The sequence below is a fragment of the Trifolium pratense genome, linkage group LG2 (genome assembly GCF_020283565.1).
Source record: "Trifolium pratense cultivar HEN17-A07 linkage group LG2, ARS_RC_1.1, whole genome shotgun sequence".
Taxonomy (NCBI): domain Eukaryota; kingdom Viridiplantae; phylum Streptophyta; class Magnoliopsida; order Fabales; family Fabaceae; genus Trifolium; species Trifolium pratense.
This window is the reverse complement of record NC_060060.1, coordinates 1,283,418-1,300,497: the sequence shown is the minus strand read 5'-3', so window position 1 is coordinate 1,300,497 and position 17,080 is coordinate 1,283,418. Positions and strand designations below refer to the sequence as shown.

Below are 17,080 nucleotides of genomic sequence, written 5' to 3'. Positions count from 1 at the left end.
GCACATTTTAAGATGCATTTAATTAACTGATATCTCACTTAATTTATTTCAAAAATAGCAATAATCAACTTTATTAATTAAAAGATATAGTCCATTATATTTATTACCTATTTAAAAGAATTGAAAATGCAAAATATGATATACTGCCAAATTTGATTTATGATCACGCGCTTGGTAATACAACCATAATTATATGCATCCAATTTTTTCTTGGTTGGTTAACAATCGGGCTTATAGTACTCCAAGTAATACTTGATTTATGCTAACTTGTGTTTATGTTTTTTTTTTCGGTGAACAAAATCGAGTATTATACTATTATGTTGTAATGGTAACGATTGTTAGTACTATTTTAGCTTTTGAATTGCTAATATGTTTTAGAATTTTATAATACTTAAAAAAATTTGTAGCAAAAAAAATTTGATCAAGCGCGTGATCATACATCAAGTATTTGGCAAGTATATATATATATATATATATATATATATATATATATATATATATATATATATATATATAGGGGAGGGATCAAATTACACCGGTGTAACATTTGAGTAATGTTACACCGCTCAATAACGCTTTAACGAATACAAATTTTACAAAATCCACCGTTTGATTGAAAGTTTATATCATATAAATCATTTATGTTATAATTTATAAAAATCTAAAATCGTTTGATATGTTATTGAGATCGATCAAGATGAACGGTATTCAATAAAAACTTATAAACCATTAATCTTGATTGGTCTCAATAACATACCAAACGATTTTAGATTTTTGTAAAAATTAATATGGATGATCTATACGATATAAACTTTCAATCCAACGGTGAATTTTGTAAAATTTGTATTCGTTAAAGCGTTATTGAGCGGTGTAACATTACTCAAATGTTACACTGGTGTAATTTGATCCCTCCCCATATATATATATATATGTACCGGGCCATGGACCAGGGTGTGATTTGTTAAGGCCCAATACGAAAAAGCCCAATGGGAGCATCTAAAGGAGAAGCGTGAAAACAACAATGAAAAACACATGATAAGCATGATCCACCATGACTTGGAGAAGAAGGAAGAAACTTGGAGAAGAAGGAAGAAGCTTGGAGAAGAAGGAAAAGTAACCGCCCACTACCCATGAATTCCTCTCCAAGCAAGGCAGTTACTTAAGAAGCAAGGGAAGATTTTTTGCCTATAAATAGGGTCTGTTTCAAGAGAAGAGGGATATAACTTTTTCACTGATTCTACATAGACTCACTCTCATCTTGAAAAACCACCATATTTTCATTCTTGTAAAGAGAATCAATTTCTTCTCTGACATACTTGTATCAGTTATCAATCTTGAATAATACAAACCCCTATGTTCTGATCGAATTCTGACTTATAAAACTCCCAGGGTTGTTGGGATTGAACTGAGTGTAATCACACCATTTAATCAATAATACAAACCCCCTTGTTTTTTACCAGAACAATATATATATAGGCAAGTATTATATTTTGTCTATGCAATTTTCTTAAAAGGGTAATAAATATAGTGAATCATGTCTTTTAATTAATAAAATTGATTATTGCTATTTTTGAAGTAAATTAAATGGGATATTAGTTAATTAAATGCACCTTAAAATGTGCCCTTAGGACACATGTTAGCAGAACCCTTTTCTTATTAATACTATCCTCTATTTTTCTCACTGCATGCTATTTCTAGAAAGAAAAAAACACAAGTCATGACTCATACAATCTTATTAACGTGTTATGACGGCATGACCATATTAATTTTTCTTCCTAAATTTTCCTTTCAACCAACTATATAAATATCAATCTAATTCCACTCATTTTTATTTCATTTTCAACATCATTCACATACAACTCTTTCACATTTTTTTTGTTCCATCAAAATTCAAAACCATGAAAAGCTACCAAAAATTACTAGAACATGGATCTGTTTCTAAAACGAGTACAACACAAACCGATTTTGAATTTCCTACTAGTGTTTCTAATGAACTACGAAACGACGTTGTATTTTGCGGAAAAATCATCACTCGCAAAACTGAATCCAATCCAGCACCGCAAACGAAAAGAAACACCGTGGTTGTTGCCGGAATTAAATCGCCCTCCGGCAAGGAAAACCGTTACCGGAGGAGCGGTAGTGAGAGAAAGAGTTATGGTTTGTTTAGGATTGCACAGTTTCCGTTACAAATGGAATTGAGTGATATTAAGATGAGGCAAGAGCGTAAGGTGCCGATGCCGTTTCCGAAGTTTACAGCAGTGGAGGACGGCAGTGGTGAGAGTTGTTGGGAAATGGTCCGACCGTTGAGGCGTCAAGGATCGATTATGAGTCTTTTGAAGGCTTCGTTTGGATGCATTCGTATTGCTTAGGACTTTTCTCATTTTGCTAGAACCTTTTGTTTGGGATTCATTCATTTAACAACTAATTTTGTAAATTACATACGCAATGGTATTATTATTATTATTATTATTATTAGAAAAGAAATTTATTTTAGTACTGTAAGCAAAGAAAATTTATTGATTTGAGATTTGAGAGTACGTACAAACGAGTACTCAAACTGATCTATTACAAAATATCAATCAAAATACATTAAATAGACTAATCAAAATGTTCTTATTCTTTTCTCATTTCTCTCAAAATAAACCAAGACGATGATTTTTAGCTGCCAATAAATTCTATTTTTCTTCTTGTAGTAGGGTTTGGGAAAGAAATTTTGAAGAAGAGGTTTCTTTTTCGTCCATTCCTAAAATTAGACATGTACATGAGTTAACCTTTTTTTTTCCCACAAAACTAACATAAGGTACCGATTTGACTAACAAAAGTATATTTAAGGGATTAAAAGGGAACACAAACTAACTAGGAGAGCAACATGAAATCAAAAAATAAGTAAGGGATAAATAGGACAAAACTTATATGCATTTCTTTAGATGCAGTTTTTGTTGTTCTTCTCACAAAAAGGTAGTTATTTATATTTTTTTAATTAAAAAAAGAAAAAGAAAATTATTTTTAAATAAAAATAACTTCTCCATGTATCTAGCACTGTATATATAAAACTGTACATAAGTTTGGTCCTTAAAAGATTAATTTAGCCAAAACTTAAAAGGATCAACCTATAAACATTAAACTGAAAGGTCTCTAAATGGATTTGACCTATAAAATATTATATATGTTGATACGCTTTAAAAAAATTATACTTAAATCTGAATCGTATGATCTTAACCAAATTTTTTAGTAGTTTAAACTTATTAATTAGTTTAACTTAATTTTTTGCATATTTAAATGTATTTATGAATATAAACTAGAATAGGAATATGATGTTAAATTCTCTAAAATGTCATGTTAATTAATATAAAAAGGGTGTAGTATTTATAAGTCAAAAGAGAGTTTAATCTCATTGATTCATTAATTTTTTAAACCCAAAGTTCATTAGTCTATTTAAACATAGATATGATATTTAAATATTCGGCATGGTTATGTAAACATAAATTTAAACACAAATATACTATTTTATAATTTTTTAATCTGCTTCGATATACGTGCACAAACTCAACTTACCTACAATGTTAAATACATGTTTGGAAAACTGTGTTGAAATAACACAACTCTTAAATATATTCGCATGAAATAGATTTTAATCTAACAAGTTATAGAAAAATGCTAAATAGTATATCACAAATCACTAGTTAAAGATACCCAATGTAATGAAACTACATTGGAATTTGTAAATATTAAAAATACTGGTTTCATTGGAAAATTTATCGTTTTATTTTTATTTTTTATCTTTCACTAGTAACCCAAAACACTTTTTTAACTGAATGAATTTATAAGCTATAAGTTAGCTTATGTGTCTTTTCAAACAGAGTCGTTAACATGACTCCAAGTTATATTATACTTTCTAAAAGATCAAAACTCAAACCAATAAAATAAATCGATGAAAGAAATACAAAGTCAAACTCAAATCTTAATTATATTAACGGACCAAACTTTTTGCCTCTACCAACAAGAGTTTGAACCTTTTGTCTTGCATTTTATATGTAATGTCTCTACCAACTGAGGTAAACTCAAATAAACAAATCTTGAATATATTAACGGACCAAACCTTTTGTCAAAAAAAAAAACGGACCAAACTTGAGGCTGATAAAAAAAAATACGCAATTTACTTTCACCTACTAATTATGTGTTCGTTTTACTAAAAGAAATAATAGAACTTGCAGTTCAAGGTAAAAGGAAGAAGATTACGAAAAAAATAAAATAAATTGAAGTCATCTGGAAACTATGACTATATCTTATTTTATTTGCATTCTAGAAAGCAATTTCAAAGAGTCCTATATCCTATGAATTACTATATCTCATAACGTGTGTTACATATGACGGCATGCCCCATATTTTTCTTCCTTCATTTTCCATTCAACTAACTATATAAGTATCTATCTAACTTTACTTATTTTTATTTCATTTCCAACATCATTCACAAATCCTTCACATTTTTTTGTTCCATAACAAAACAATGAAACACGACCAGAAATTACTTGAAACCGGATCAATTTCTAAACCGGGTACAAAACGAACCGATTTCGAATTTCCCACTAGTGTTTCTAGTGAGCTATCGAACGACGTTGTTTTCTGCGGAAAAGTCATAACACGCAAAACTGAACCCGATTCAGCACCGCAAAAAAGAAAAGATAATGCGATTGTTGCCGGTATTAAATTGCCATCTGGTAGGGAAAACCGGTACCGGAGGAGTGGAAGTGAGAGGAAGAATTTTAGTGGTATGTTTGGGATTGCGAAGTTTCCGTTACAAATGGAATTGAGTGATATGAAGATGAGGCAAGAGCGTAGGGAGTCGATCACACTTCCACTTCCGAAGTATACAGCGAAGGATGGTGGTGGTGAGAGTTGTTGGGAAATGGTCCGACCGTTGCAACGTCAAGGATCGATTATGAGTGTTTTGAAGGCTTCGTTTGGATGCATTCGTATTGTTTAGGATTTTTCTCCTTTTTTTTTTCTTGAACCCTTCCTTTTTTTTTTTTAATTTTTTTTATATGTTGTTGGGATTCATTCATTTTACAACTGATTTTGTAAATCACATATTTTTTTTAAGCAACTTATTCTATAGTCTAATATTATGTGATGTAATATAATGGGAGGAAAAAATATGCACCAATATATATGGAGTAAAATAATGTTACATTGTTAACATTAATAACAACTACGTTTTCTTGTAATCCCATTTCACGTTATTTTTTTATGACATAAAATGTTTAATTATTTTTATTAGTTGTAAGTGTAAAATTAATTTATTATTTATACTGACGATTGTATCTTTTAAATTTGTATAATGAAGATGTTATCGTCTTTCAATTTATTTATCATTTTTTATAAACTTCTTACACATCCACGATAGGATCACTAGAAAGTTGGCGACTTCTCTAAACATAATGTTATTTCTTAAATGCCAAATATTCCAGGTAATAGTTGTTAGATAATAGTTTGGATTTTTCCAGTGAGCTTATTAGCTTAGTTGGTAGAGACATCGTACTATATGTGTAGGAGTCAGAGTTCGAACCCGAGACACTCTATTTATTCACCTTTAAGGTGAATTTTCTAACCATTAGATTACTTGGAGAAAAAAAATAGTTTGAACTTATATTATTGGGCCTTTGATTTGTTATAATTCGGGTTAGGGTCGATTAGTTTTTTATGTACAACATATTGTAAGAATAATTATTGTACTCACAAGCTTTTCTCATTCTACTAGAAACTCTAGTCTCTTTTGTTTGGCAATCTCTATTGCTAACATGAGATCAATAGTATGATTCGGTCCTTCGTGATTATCGTGAACTTTTTATTGTTTCCGCCGTTGAATTCTAAAAAAATTGCGAATGTTATTCTAGTGATAAGGGATGACAGGAAAATACAAACCCAAGAGACCGACCTGAACCAAAATCCAAGTCAATGAGCAAACCCCGAGTTGACTGGATTTGAGTTTGAGGAAAATACTCACACCCGAGACCCGAACTGTTAGAATGTTTTATAATATTTAGTGGGTTGCAATCAATTGTGGGGTTTTGGTTTTAATAAAAACGGGTTGATGTTGTTGTGATCCATTTGATGATGCTTAAGCCCAATAAGTGTGATCAGTAATAATGGGCTTTGAACACTAATTCTGATTCGTGTAGAAACAAAGTGTAGGCCCAACCTCTAGGGTCCATGATGGGTGGTACTAGGGTTGAAATCTTTTATAAGGTTGGCTAGGTCCCCTTTGCCGTCACACAGAGAAAAACAACAGTATGCTCATTTGTGGTTTTCCCCATCAAAAACCTCAAAGACGGGAGCATGTGATAGGCAAAGGAAGACCCTAGTTTAACATATCAGTGATTTCTGATATTGACACTTCCGGTAACGATTTCACCTTATCAAGTAAGTGTTCTAATTTCATATAATATATCATGTCTATATTTTAATTCTTATATGTGGTATCAGAGCCACTATTATATGATTTAGAACCCTAATTCTTTTAGTGTGAATCATAGCCATGTTTAATCAATTGAGAAATTTTGTACGGCTATATTTGTTTTTCCTGCCGATCACTTTCATATATTTGAAACATAACATAACCATAGCTTTATGTAAAAATAATTTCTTGTTTCATGGCTATTGTTAATCTTTTGGCAAATTGGTTTCCATGGTGGGTAATATGCGATCAATTTTTCTGAAGTACTTTAATTTGGGGTTTGTGCGATTAATGTATATATAGAGTTTTATGGCTCAAATTGTTTTTCCCTATTGCTACGATTTTCTATTGTTTTCCGCTAGTGCCATCATATGAACTTTATCAATAATCCAATCGAATTTTGATGGCATAAAAATAAAATTGTTTGAAACAGTACAATGCTTTATTTGTTTCAATTGGTGAAGCTTTATTTTATTATTTGTCTCACAGTGAAGCCATGTTTGGATGTAAGCTTAGGCAAATATTTTAATGTTTTGTGTTTGAATATGAAATTACGGTAACCGACTTCTAGATTAAAGTGATACCCCAAATCTGTGCTTGTTCCAATGTTTGCAATTTCGATTTCAGTTTCCATTCTCAAAGCCATAGAAAACAAATTAGTATGCTATGGTATTTTGGCTGTTATGAAATCACTTTGTTTTGGCTTTTATCATCCTATGATATTTTGGAAATCAATTAGTGGGTTACACCGATCTTTTGGACCACCTATGATATATCTAAATGTTTCCAATTGATATCGTAATATTATTTTGCGTCGTTCTGTTTAGGAGAATTAATTTAAGTAAAAAAAAAAAAAAAAAAAAAGTATGTGGATTATGCAATCTGATTTAAGAAAATTTGGGTGAAGAATTATTTCTTTTGGTACCCACTGATTGTGTGCCATTACTAGTGAGATATTAAGGGATTGACTTGATTTCATTCTATAATAAGTGATTTGATATTTTATTTATACCCAAAATATTTTTATAGATTCAATTCAAGAATATTTATTTGATATTAATATCATATTCTTGGTTTTGGGAATGAGATCATTTTGAATTTGATAGTTTGGTTTCAAATCTAAGATTTTTATCGGGTTTCTTTTGTTCCGTTAATCGATTGGTGCTTATGGGTTTCACTTGAAAGTTTGTTTTCAAGGATTAATTTTTGTTTGAGGTTGATCTTGGATAGAATCAAGTCTTGTGCATTAGGCTATGTATATGCCAGATTAGTATGATAATTATGTGATGGTAATTTTTATTGAATTTAATTTATATGCACCGTCGGTGTAAAGTTATTTTGCACATGCGTCCAATAATATACCGACACATCATGTATGGTAATTAAAAACACGTGACGTGTCACATTCATTAAATGATGTGGCAAAGCATCATTGGATGCATGTGTAAAAAAAATTTACACCGACGGTGCACAACAATTAAACTCATTTTTATTTTGATGGCTTTTTGGTTGATGATTTGCTTGCTTTGCTACTCTCTTTGTTAATACGAGTTGCGGCCCTTTATTGTTTTTTGAGATTTGCATGCTATAAAAAAAAAAAAAAAAAAAATTGTTCCAAACTTATTTATTTAAAGAGTCAAAATTGAGTGGAACGAAAATAATTAATTGGTCAATGAATATGTATATATTTTGCGCGTGATAGAGATTCCATTCGATATCATGCTTCTGTTAATCATCAATTCATCATGCAGCCATCTTATTTGGAAGCCTTGCAAGCCGAAAGAAATTTTTAGTTTTTATTTTTATTAGGCTGCTGTATTATTCATGGCACTCCATTATATGTTTCTTTGCTCTTATTTAAAGTTTCCTATAGAAGGAATCATCTAGTTTACAAAATGATCTCTTTTAATTTGATAAACATCGCATATGTGTGATGATTAAAGAAGTGTGGTTGTAATTCACATGTTCACTTGTAAACAATGATTGAAATTAATCTTTTGAGCAATTTTGAAGGCAACTGAAATTGAATTATCCTTCCATTGATTTATTATTAGAGTTCTTTTATTTATTACGATGATATAACGCTTTGTTGTTGATTTATGAATTGTCTGAGATGATGCCGTCAAAGAGTGGTACAAGGATGAAAGTCATTAATGCTCATCGACTCTATTTGCAAGGATGGAAAAGTCACACTTTTGGAGGTTAGTTATGCAGTTATTTATCCTCTTGTGACTTATTATATAATTGCATACAAGGAGAAATTTGTTTTCAATATTATCTACTCCTTTTGAAATAATAAATGAGCAATTATATATAAAAGTGTTATTATTTTCCAGAATACTTTAAAAATTAGAAACTCTCTATATGATCATCAATTAATTTCTTGCTATATACTCCAATTTTGAAATTTTACTCTATTGAGTGGGAGTATTTATGTTTACAATTTTGAGAGTTCTATTCTGGATTAAATGCAATATATTATTCATTTTAAAACTTTTTAAAGTGGATTGCAATTCTCCCCATTATTATGGTATTCTATTACTTGACATGTTCATTGTGTGATAGAGAAAATAGTTGAATATTTGTTTAAATATTTTAATACTTTTGGATTGATAATTCAACTATAATTCTCTATCAAGTGGGAGATATTTACATGTCAATTATCTATAAATGTGTATGGAGACTTAAATTGAGGAAACATGGTCCTATGATATTTATAAAAGTTCAGGACAATTTGCTTTATATCCTCAATAATATAAAAGTGGAAGTCTCTTATTTTATTTTTTCCGCTGCGTAAATTATTTAATTATTATATTATGAGTGGACTGTTTCACAGTAATGATCTCTTATGAGTTGACTGTTTAACAGTAATGATCTCTCTCCCTCAAATAAAAATTTTACCGCATTGAATGAATCAAAACATGTTGAGAATGCAAATTAAAATAATTAGTGACCAGTTTAGATGCATTTAAATGATGCATATTTTTACTGAGTCGTATTTTGATAAGAGACAAGAGATAATGATTCCTATGCAAGAGATTTCATGCATTGATATAGCCGTTACCATCAAAGTGGAACCGCTTATATTATTGATTTGATGAAATTCTCTTTGTAGTTTGAGGAATGTCTTTAATTATTGATTCCTATGCAAGATATTTCGTGTGTTGGTATAGGCCATTACCATCAAAGTGGGACCGCTTATGTTGATTGATGAAATTTTCTTTGTAGTTTGAGGAATGTTTTTAATTGTGATATATGATTTTCTGCCCAAAGGTGATGATTATATGTTATAATTAAAAATTAATTTAAGATGAAGTTATTGGCGGATGTATTGAACGGAGGAATTTGCCTGCCTAAAGGTGACAAATTTCAAAGTTCAATGTATACTCATTGATTAACTCATCTGAGGTTTTGACTGAGGATTTGACCTTAGTTTGTACATTCTGTCCAAAGGTGATTGTACTATTATATTGGCCTCGTTGTGATAGCTTCTTGATTTTGAGCTATATCTTGTCCTTAAGATAATTGACTCATGAGGTTTTGACTGAGACATTAACCTTAGTTTGTGCATTCTGCCCAAAGGTGATTGCACTATTATATTGACCTCTTATGATAATACTAATGCATTCTGGTTTTTGATTTAAGTATGAATTTCTTCACATATAATTGTTATGCTTCCATCAAAATTTTGAACATCATAAAATAAGAAATGGAAGCAAGATTTGGAGAATACCTGAATAAAAGGATCATTTGGGTAAGTGGGAGAGAATTGACTACTTGATTGTCACATTGATCTTGTTGAAATTTTATATTAGTTGATCCCTTAATCAAGAGACTTAGGTCCGTTGTTTTCAAGAGTAACATTGCAAACATGGACATTGTGAGTTCCTTTAATATGTTTGATTAGTGGGAGTTTGAAAAGAACTTTTGAGTAAGTGATCGATAATTAAGATTCTTTTCATATGCTTGATTAGTGGGAGTTTGAAAATAACATTTGAGTAAGTGACAAATAATTAAGATTCTTTTGATATGCTTGATTAGTGAGAGTTTAAATTTAATATTAACTCATTTATAATAATGTTGAAATTATTTTGTGTCTTTTTTATAAACCGGAAACCTTGATCAAGCAGATCAAAAGTTATATATATATACGAGGTTTTCTGGCTCAAATTGTTTTAGACTATTGTTTGCTAATCATATTCTGTATGTTGATCCGATCCAATGATTGTTGCTTCAACAAATCGACCTCTGTACTCACGTGTGAGATATTGTAAGTGGTCAATATTTAATGGATTTAAGCTATATAAATTTGTGGTAGAGATATTATTGAAACCATGTATTCAGGTTTGTATTTATTTGTTTAAAAGATATGAATCATGTTACCTGAATGCATTCAGGGTTGTAGAATCGGAGCACGTAAACTTAATTAAGCTATTTGGTTTTAGTTGCCAAAATTTGGTTATGAATTTCATTATTCAGACTTGGCGATTTCTATACTCGGTGTTCTAGAAGATTGCAAATTTTGTTACTGTGTTTGCAACTATAATTTTGTTAAGCAATTTAAATTCATAATTATCTCTGGATTTTTGAATGATAAAATTAAATAGATTGTCAATTTGTTATTATTGTTTATTATATTATATGATGAGGTTTGGCCTCTGGTGCTGAAGTCATATGACCCCATGGATTCAAAAGGCTTTCTTTTTATTTTTCTGTTTCATATATACATGGGTACTAATTCTGTTTATATACATACATGTCTTTGGTTTGTTTGTTGTTGCTGCGATACAATGATAAACCACAAGTGTGAAATGTTTTGTAAATATTCCTTTATTTCTATTTTTTAATTTTTATGACACTGGTGTAGTGGTCACACCTTGGTCTCTCCCACAAGTGTGAAATTGTTTCCTTAATAAATCACGGAGATCCATATTTTGCCTTAATTTTGGATCAGTAGTTATTACTATTTTATTTGGATTTGGTTACTAATAATAATTATTATTATTATTATAAGTTTCCTTTATGGAAATCAAGTTTTACAGATAATGTGGATCCATAACAAGATATGATATGAATTTTGTAATGTGCATGATTCTTGGCATTATATTATATTTATAATGTTTGTGAATTTGGTTTGTTGAAATTATTTTTATCAGATATAAATATATTATAGCTCAGTGTTGTTGGGATCACTATGCCGGTGATCAACACTATTTTGGAGCTGAGGCATTTTGTGTAAACATAAATAAATTTAAGCTCAGTGTTGTCGGGATCACTTAGCCGGTGATCAACACTATTTTGGAGCTGAGGCATTATGGTATCTTAAGAACCATGTAATTTCTCTGGCTATGATGCATTTGAGAGAAATTATGTCTAAAATATTGGAGCTCGATGTTGATTAGATCATTATACCGCGGTAGTCAAACATCATTTGGGAGCTTAGACTTGTGGTATCTTATGGACCATAGAATTTCTCTGGCTTTAAGGCATTTGAGAGAAATTGAGGACTGACGAAGAAAATGATAGTATGGTTGAGATCACAGACATATCATTTTCTCGCTACACTCTACACAAATGACTAGTCGACGGAGTTTGGTGGTATTTGTAACCATGGAAGGTGTTGTATCGCTAATGATATAATTACTGCTATGATTCCATATCATTTAACTTTTGTTGGGCGGAGTCTTAATTAGATGTTGCATTTTGGGATCAATGTGGCCACGTTAAAATATGTTATCAACCCGAGAGTCGTTTTCAAAATGTTTTATTTAAATTAAATATACACAATTGATTTTGCCCAAGTGGGAGAATGTTAGAATGTTTTATAATATTTAGTGGGTTGCAATCAATTGTGGGGTTTTGGTTTTAATAAAAACGGGTTGATGTTGTTGTGATCCATTTGATGATGCTTAAGCCCAATAAGTGTGATCAGTAATAATGGGCTTTGAACACTAATTCTGATTCGTGTAGAAACAAAGTGTAGGCCCAACCTCTAGGGTCCATGATGGGTGGTACTAGGGTTGAAATCTTTTATAAGGTTGGCTAGGTCCCCTTTGCCGTCACACAGAGAAAAACAACAGTATGCTCATTTGTGGTTTTCCCCATCAAAGACCTCAAAGACTGGAGCATGTGATAGGCAAAGGAAGACCCTAGTTTAACATATCAGTGATTTCTGATATTGACACTTCCGGTAACGATTTCACCTTATCAAGTAAGTGTTCTAATTTCATATAATATATCATGTCTATATTTTAATTCTTATATGTGTAGTGAGCTTATTAGCTTAGTTGGTAGAGACATCGTACTATATGTGTAGGAGTCAGAGTTCGAACCCGAGACACTCTATTTATTCACCTTTAAGGTGAATTTTCTAACCATTAGATTACTTGGAGAAAAAAAATAGTTTGAACTTATATTATTGGGCCTTTGATTTGTTATAATTCGGGTTAGGGTCGATTAGTTTTTTATGTACAATATATTGTAAGAATAATTATTGTACTCACAAGCTTTTCTCATTCTACTAGAAACTCTAGTCTCTTTTGTTTGGCAATCTCTATTGCTAACATGAGATCAATAGTATGATTCGGTCCTTCGTGATTATCGTGAACTTTTTGTTGTTTCCGCCGTTGAATTCTAAAAAAATTGCGAATGTTATTCTAGTGATAAGGGATGACAGGAAAATACAAACCCAAGAGACCGACCTGAACCAAAATCCAAGTCAATGAGCAAACCCCGAGTTGACTGGATTTGAGTTTGAGGAAAATACTCACACCCGAGACCCGAACATCCACCCGAATATATGTTAAGTTACCTATACTTTGCATTTTCAGTTGGCAGACCATGTTTTGCTTTAATTCTCATCAATGACAATATGTTTTGCTTAAATTTACAACATATATTTTGCTAAATGATTGACAATATGTTTTAATTCCCTTGTTTTTGCTTAAATCTACAATATGTTTTGCTAACTGATTGGCTTGACAGACCTTGTTTTACTTAAATTTGCAAAGTTGGACAAAATGTGTTGCGGGTTTGGGTGGAAAAACCCAAACCCAATGGGTGTGGGTGTGAGTTTCGTTTTGCCACCCGAACATCCATTGCGTTTGGGTTCGAGTGGTGATTTCGGATGTTAGTTTAGGTATTGTAAAATCCGCACCCGAGGGCACCCGTTGTCATCCCTATTATTGGTTCCATACTAAGAAAAATGCTTATGATCAGTTGTCGGTTGAGTAAGATTGATTTTGTGAATTTTATCCACCGTTGCTAAAGACTCTAAACCAATCACATATAAGGGTAGGGGATCCCCTCAATTGACGTTACCGTTCGATCACATCCCATCCACTCATTTATTTTCATCATATATAATTTTAATTATCTCTAAAATTATGAAGGGTGAGGATTAACACTGAAATCTTTCCAGTGATAATTCCACCGGAGAAACCCTGTCCCATCCCACGTATAAGAGTCTTTCTTTTGAATTTTGAATTGCAAGTGGATATGGCGGGTCTTGGTTTTGCTGCTTTGCAATTGAATTGTGAAGAAAGGATAAATACTATTTTTGGGAGTTTTTTTTTTTTCAAGGAATTGTTTGGTGTTGAAGATATGTTTTGGTTGAAGATATGTTTTGAAGGTAACCAATGATTACGACGGTACACTGTGGAGAGCTTGAGGAGGTAGTGTCGATGCATATGAGAATTTGTTTGGAAAGTTAAAATAGTGCTCACAATTTATTTATGAAAAATTATATTTCAATAATTCTTCTTAATAAATCTTATAAATATTTTAAATATTTTAAAACAGTACTTGTTTGATTTATTATTTTAATTAATAATAAATAAACTGCATATTCATGCCCTACAAAAGAAAAGTAAAATATTTTACCAAACATCTTTCATTAAACTCCAAGTGTATAAAAACATAATGTTTTTTTATACTTTATTATTATATAATCATAATACTGAAACATTCTTAGAACATTCAGTTTAATTTCCAAATAAACGCTATAGGACTTTTAACAACAATTTTTCCATTAGACCATTCCAACCTTCCAAAACTTTGAGTACCATTTGGTTTCGAACCAGATGTCGTAAATGTCACTGTGTATAATTTTTTCTCATTTCTCTTGAAACTTAACACTTCTGGTTCAACTGAGATCTTAACAGATGGAGCATCCGACTTAACAGATACCTTGTATGTTCTTGCAGAACCCACATTGGTAAGAGTTCGCGTATATTTAATCTCCTCTACACTATGTCCGCCCTCGAATACCACAACAAACGAAGGGTAATTAAGGTCTGTTATACTGTATTGTTTCTTTGGGTCGCATGTGTACTTTCTCCTCGCCACGATTTCAATATTAGCATTTGAGTAGTTCAATGCACATAGAAAGCTCAAATAATCATCCACTGTCAAATCATAGACAAGTCCAGGATTTAGTGCGGAAATAGGGTTGACGTGTCCAGCACCAAAATCAAATGGAGTTGCTGGATTTTTGCTTGCCTCATCCAATAATGTTTGATTGTTCTTGTAAGTTGTATATGCTGTTGTCATTAATGCAGATCGAATGGCAGCTGGGCTCCATTCTGGATGAACTGACTTGATCAAAGCCGCTAATCCGCTTACATGAGGGCATGCCATTGATGTGCCTGACAAAAGGTAGAAATCTACGCGCCTAGGATCTGAAACCAAATATGTGGGACTCACATTCCCTGTATATGCTGCTAAGATTTTAATACCTGGTGCAATTAAATCAGGCTTCAATATTTGCGGGGTTATTGAATTGGGGCCTCGTGAGCTTAACTTTGCAACAACAGGCGACGGCTTAACCCCAATCCTTGTTCCCCGAAACACAATTTTACCCATCGGTTTTGGATTAGAAAATAAGTATTTTTTGATAGCTTCACCATCTTTATAGCCCACATTAATTGCTGGCATAAAGTAGGCATCTGCCACCGTTTCTTCTCCGTTTTCCATAGTGTTAGCTAGTACCATACCCAAACCACCAACGGATTTTACTATATTTCCTTTCTCAATTCTTGAAATCTCTCCACGATCACACAACACAATCTTTCCGGATACCTTCTCTGAATTTAAGCTGCCTGGAAGACATGTACCAAGACCTTTTCCTTCATCATTGCTTGCATTTCCAGCATATATGAATGGCAATAGAGTATTGGGAAAAGAACTAACATTAGAAAAGGTTGCACCAAAGTATTTTTTTCTATTTCCAAGACGAACATATACTGGAAAATCTCGATCGAGTGTGCCAGAACCTACAGTGGTAATCCAAGGTGCTATATTTGTGACAGTTGAACGGAAAGGACCATTGTTTCCTGCAGCACATGAAACGAGAATCCCATGTTCCATTGCTGCAAAGGCTCCAATTGCAATGTTGTCATCAAAATATTGCTTTGGGCCACTTCCTAAAGACAAAGAAAGAATATTGACTTTGTCGACAATTGCTTGATCAATTGCAGCCAATATATCAGAAGCAAAACATCCTCCCCAACAAACCTTATAGATAGCAACTCTAGCCCCAACAGCCATCCCACGTGCTGTCCCATTGGCGTAGCCGAAAAAATTTGCATTCCCCACTGGAGATCCTACAGCTGTGCTCGCTGTATGGGTTCCATGTCCATGATCATCTCGAGGGGACCTAGACTCGATGGTTTCATTAATCAAACCAACAGATGCCTCGAATCCCTTTGCATAGAACCTCGCACCAATCAATTTCTTATTACAATTTGAGGCCGTGAAATTGATACCTATTTCACATTTTCCTTTCCAAGTCCTGGGAATTGGCCCGTATCCAGTATCATCGAAGCTCTTGCTTTCAGGCCATACACCTGTGTCGAGGAGTCCCACAATTATATCACTACTTTTGTTTGTTGTGGGAAATGTACGATATATTTTATCGATCCCAAGGAATTTAGGTGTTCGAGTTGTGAAAAGTTTGTATTTTCTATCTAGTGTCACCTTTAGAATCCCAACTTGGGTCTTTAGTGACTGAAGTTCTTCAACTGTCAAACTTGTTGAGAATCCATTAATTGCATTATTATAAGTGTAGAGCATTTCTGCTGACTCGGATACCGACTTAAGAATTGATTCATACCAGATTGAATGGTGATCGAAGCTTGCTGGCATTTTGGATTTGGCAACATGTACTATGTAACTAATCTTCTCATTCTCACTCTTCTTTGATCTTGTTAGAGACACATTGCTCATGACCAAAATCACAAAAAGAGTTACAATGAGATGTTTCTTAAGTGTTTCCATGTTAGATAGGTTTCTTTGTATGCGGTGAATGAGATGAGATTGTGTAAGAAATGTAGTAGAGAATTTTGTTTTATATAGGGGTGTGCTTGAATACATTGGAACTATTGCCAAGGAAAAAGTGTCGTATAATAGGGAAAAATTGCAAAAACAGTGCAATAGAATATGGAGAAATTGCAAAAAAAGTTCAATAGATTAAGGAGAAATTGCAAAAAAAAAAGTTCAATAGATTAAGGAGAAATTGCAAAAAAAAAGTTCAATAGATTAAGGAGAAATTGCATAAAGGCTCTGTTTGGTAAGTCCAATAAGCTAGCTTATAGCTTATTGGACGAGCTTATAAGCTTGTTTGATAAA

The 17,080-nt window shown here is 32.2% G+C and overlaps 1 protein-coding gene across 1 annotated transcript; it reads right to left on the bottom strand.

Moving 5' to 3' along the window:
- Positions 1-14,431: 14,431 nt before the first annotated feature.
- Positions 14,432-16,825, bottom strand: LOC123909133 (subtilisin-like protease SBT1.7). Its single transcript, XM_045959903.1, has one exon. It carries the CDS (start codon positions 16,823-16,825, stop codon positions 14,432-14,434), a length of 2,394 nt encoding a protein of 797 aa, XP_045815859.1.
- Between the last annotated feature and the right edge of the window lie 255 nt (positions 16,826-17,080).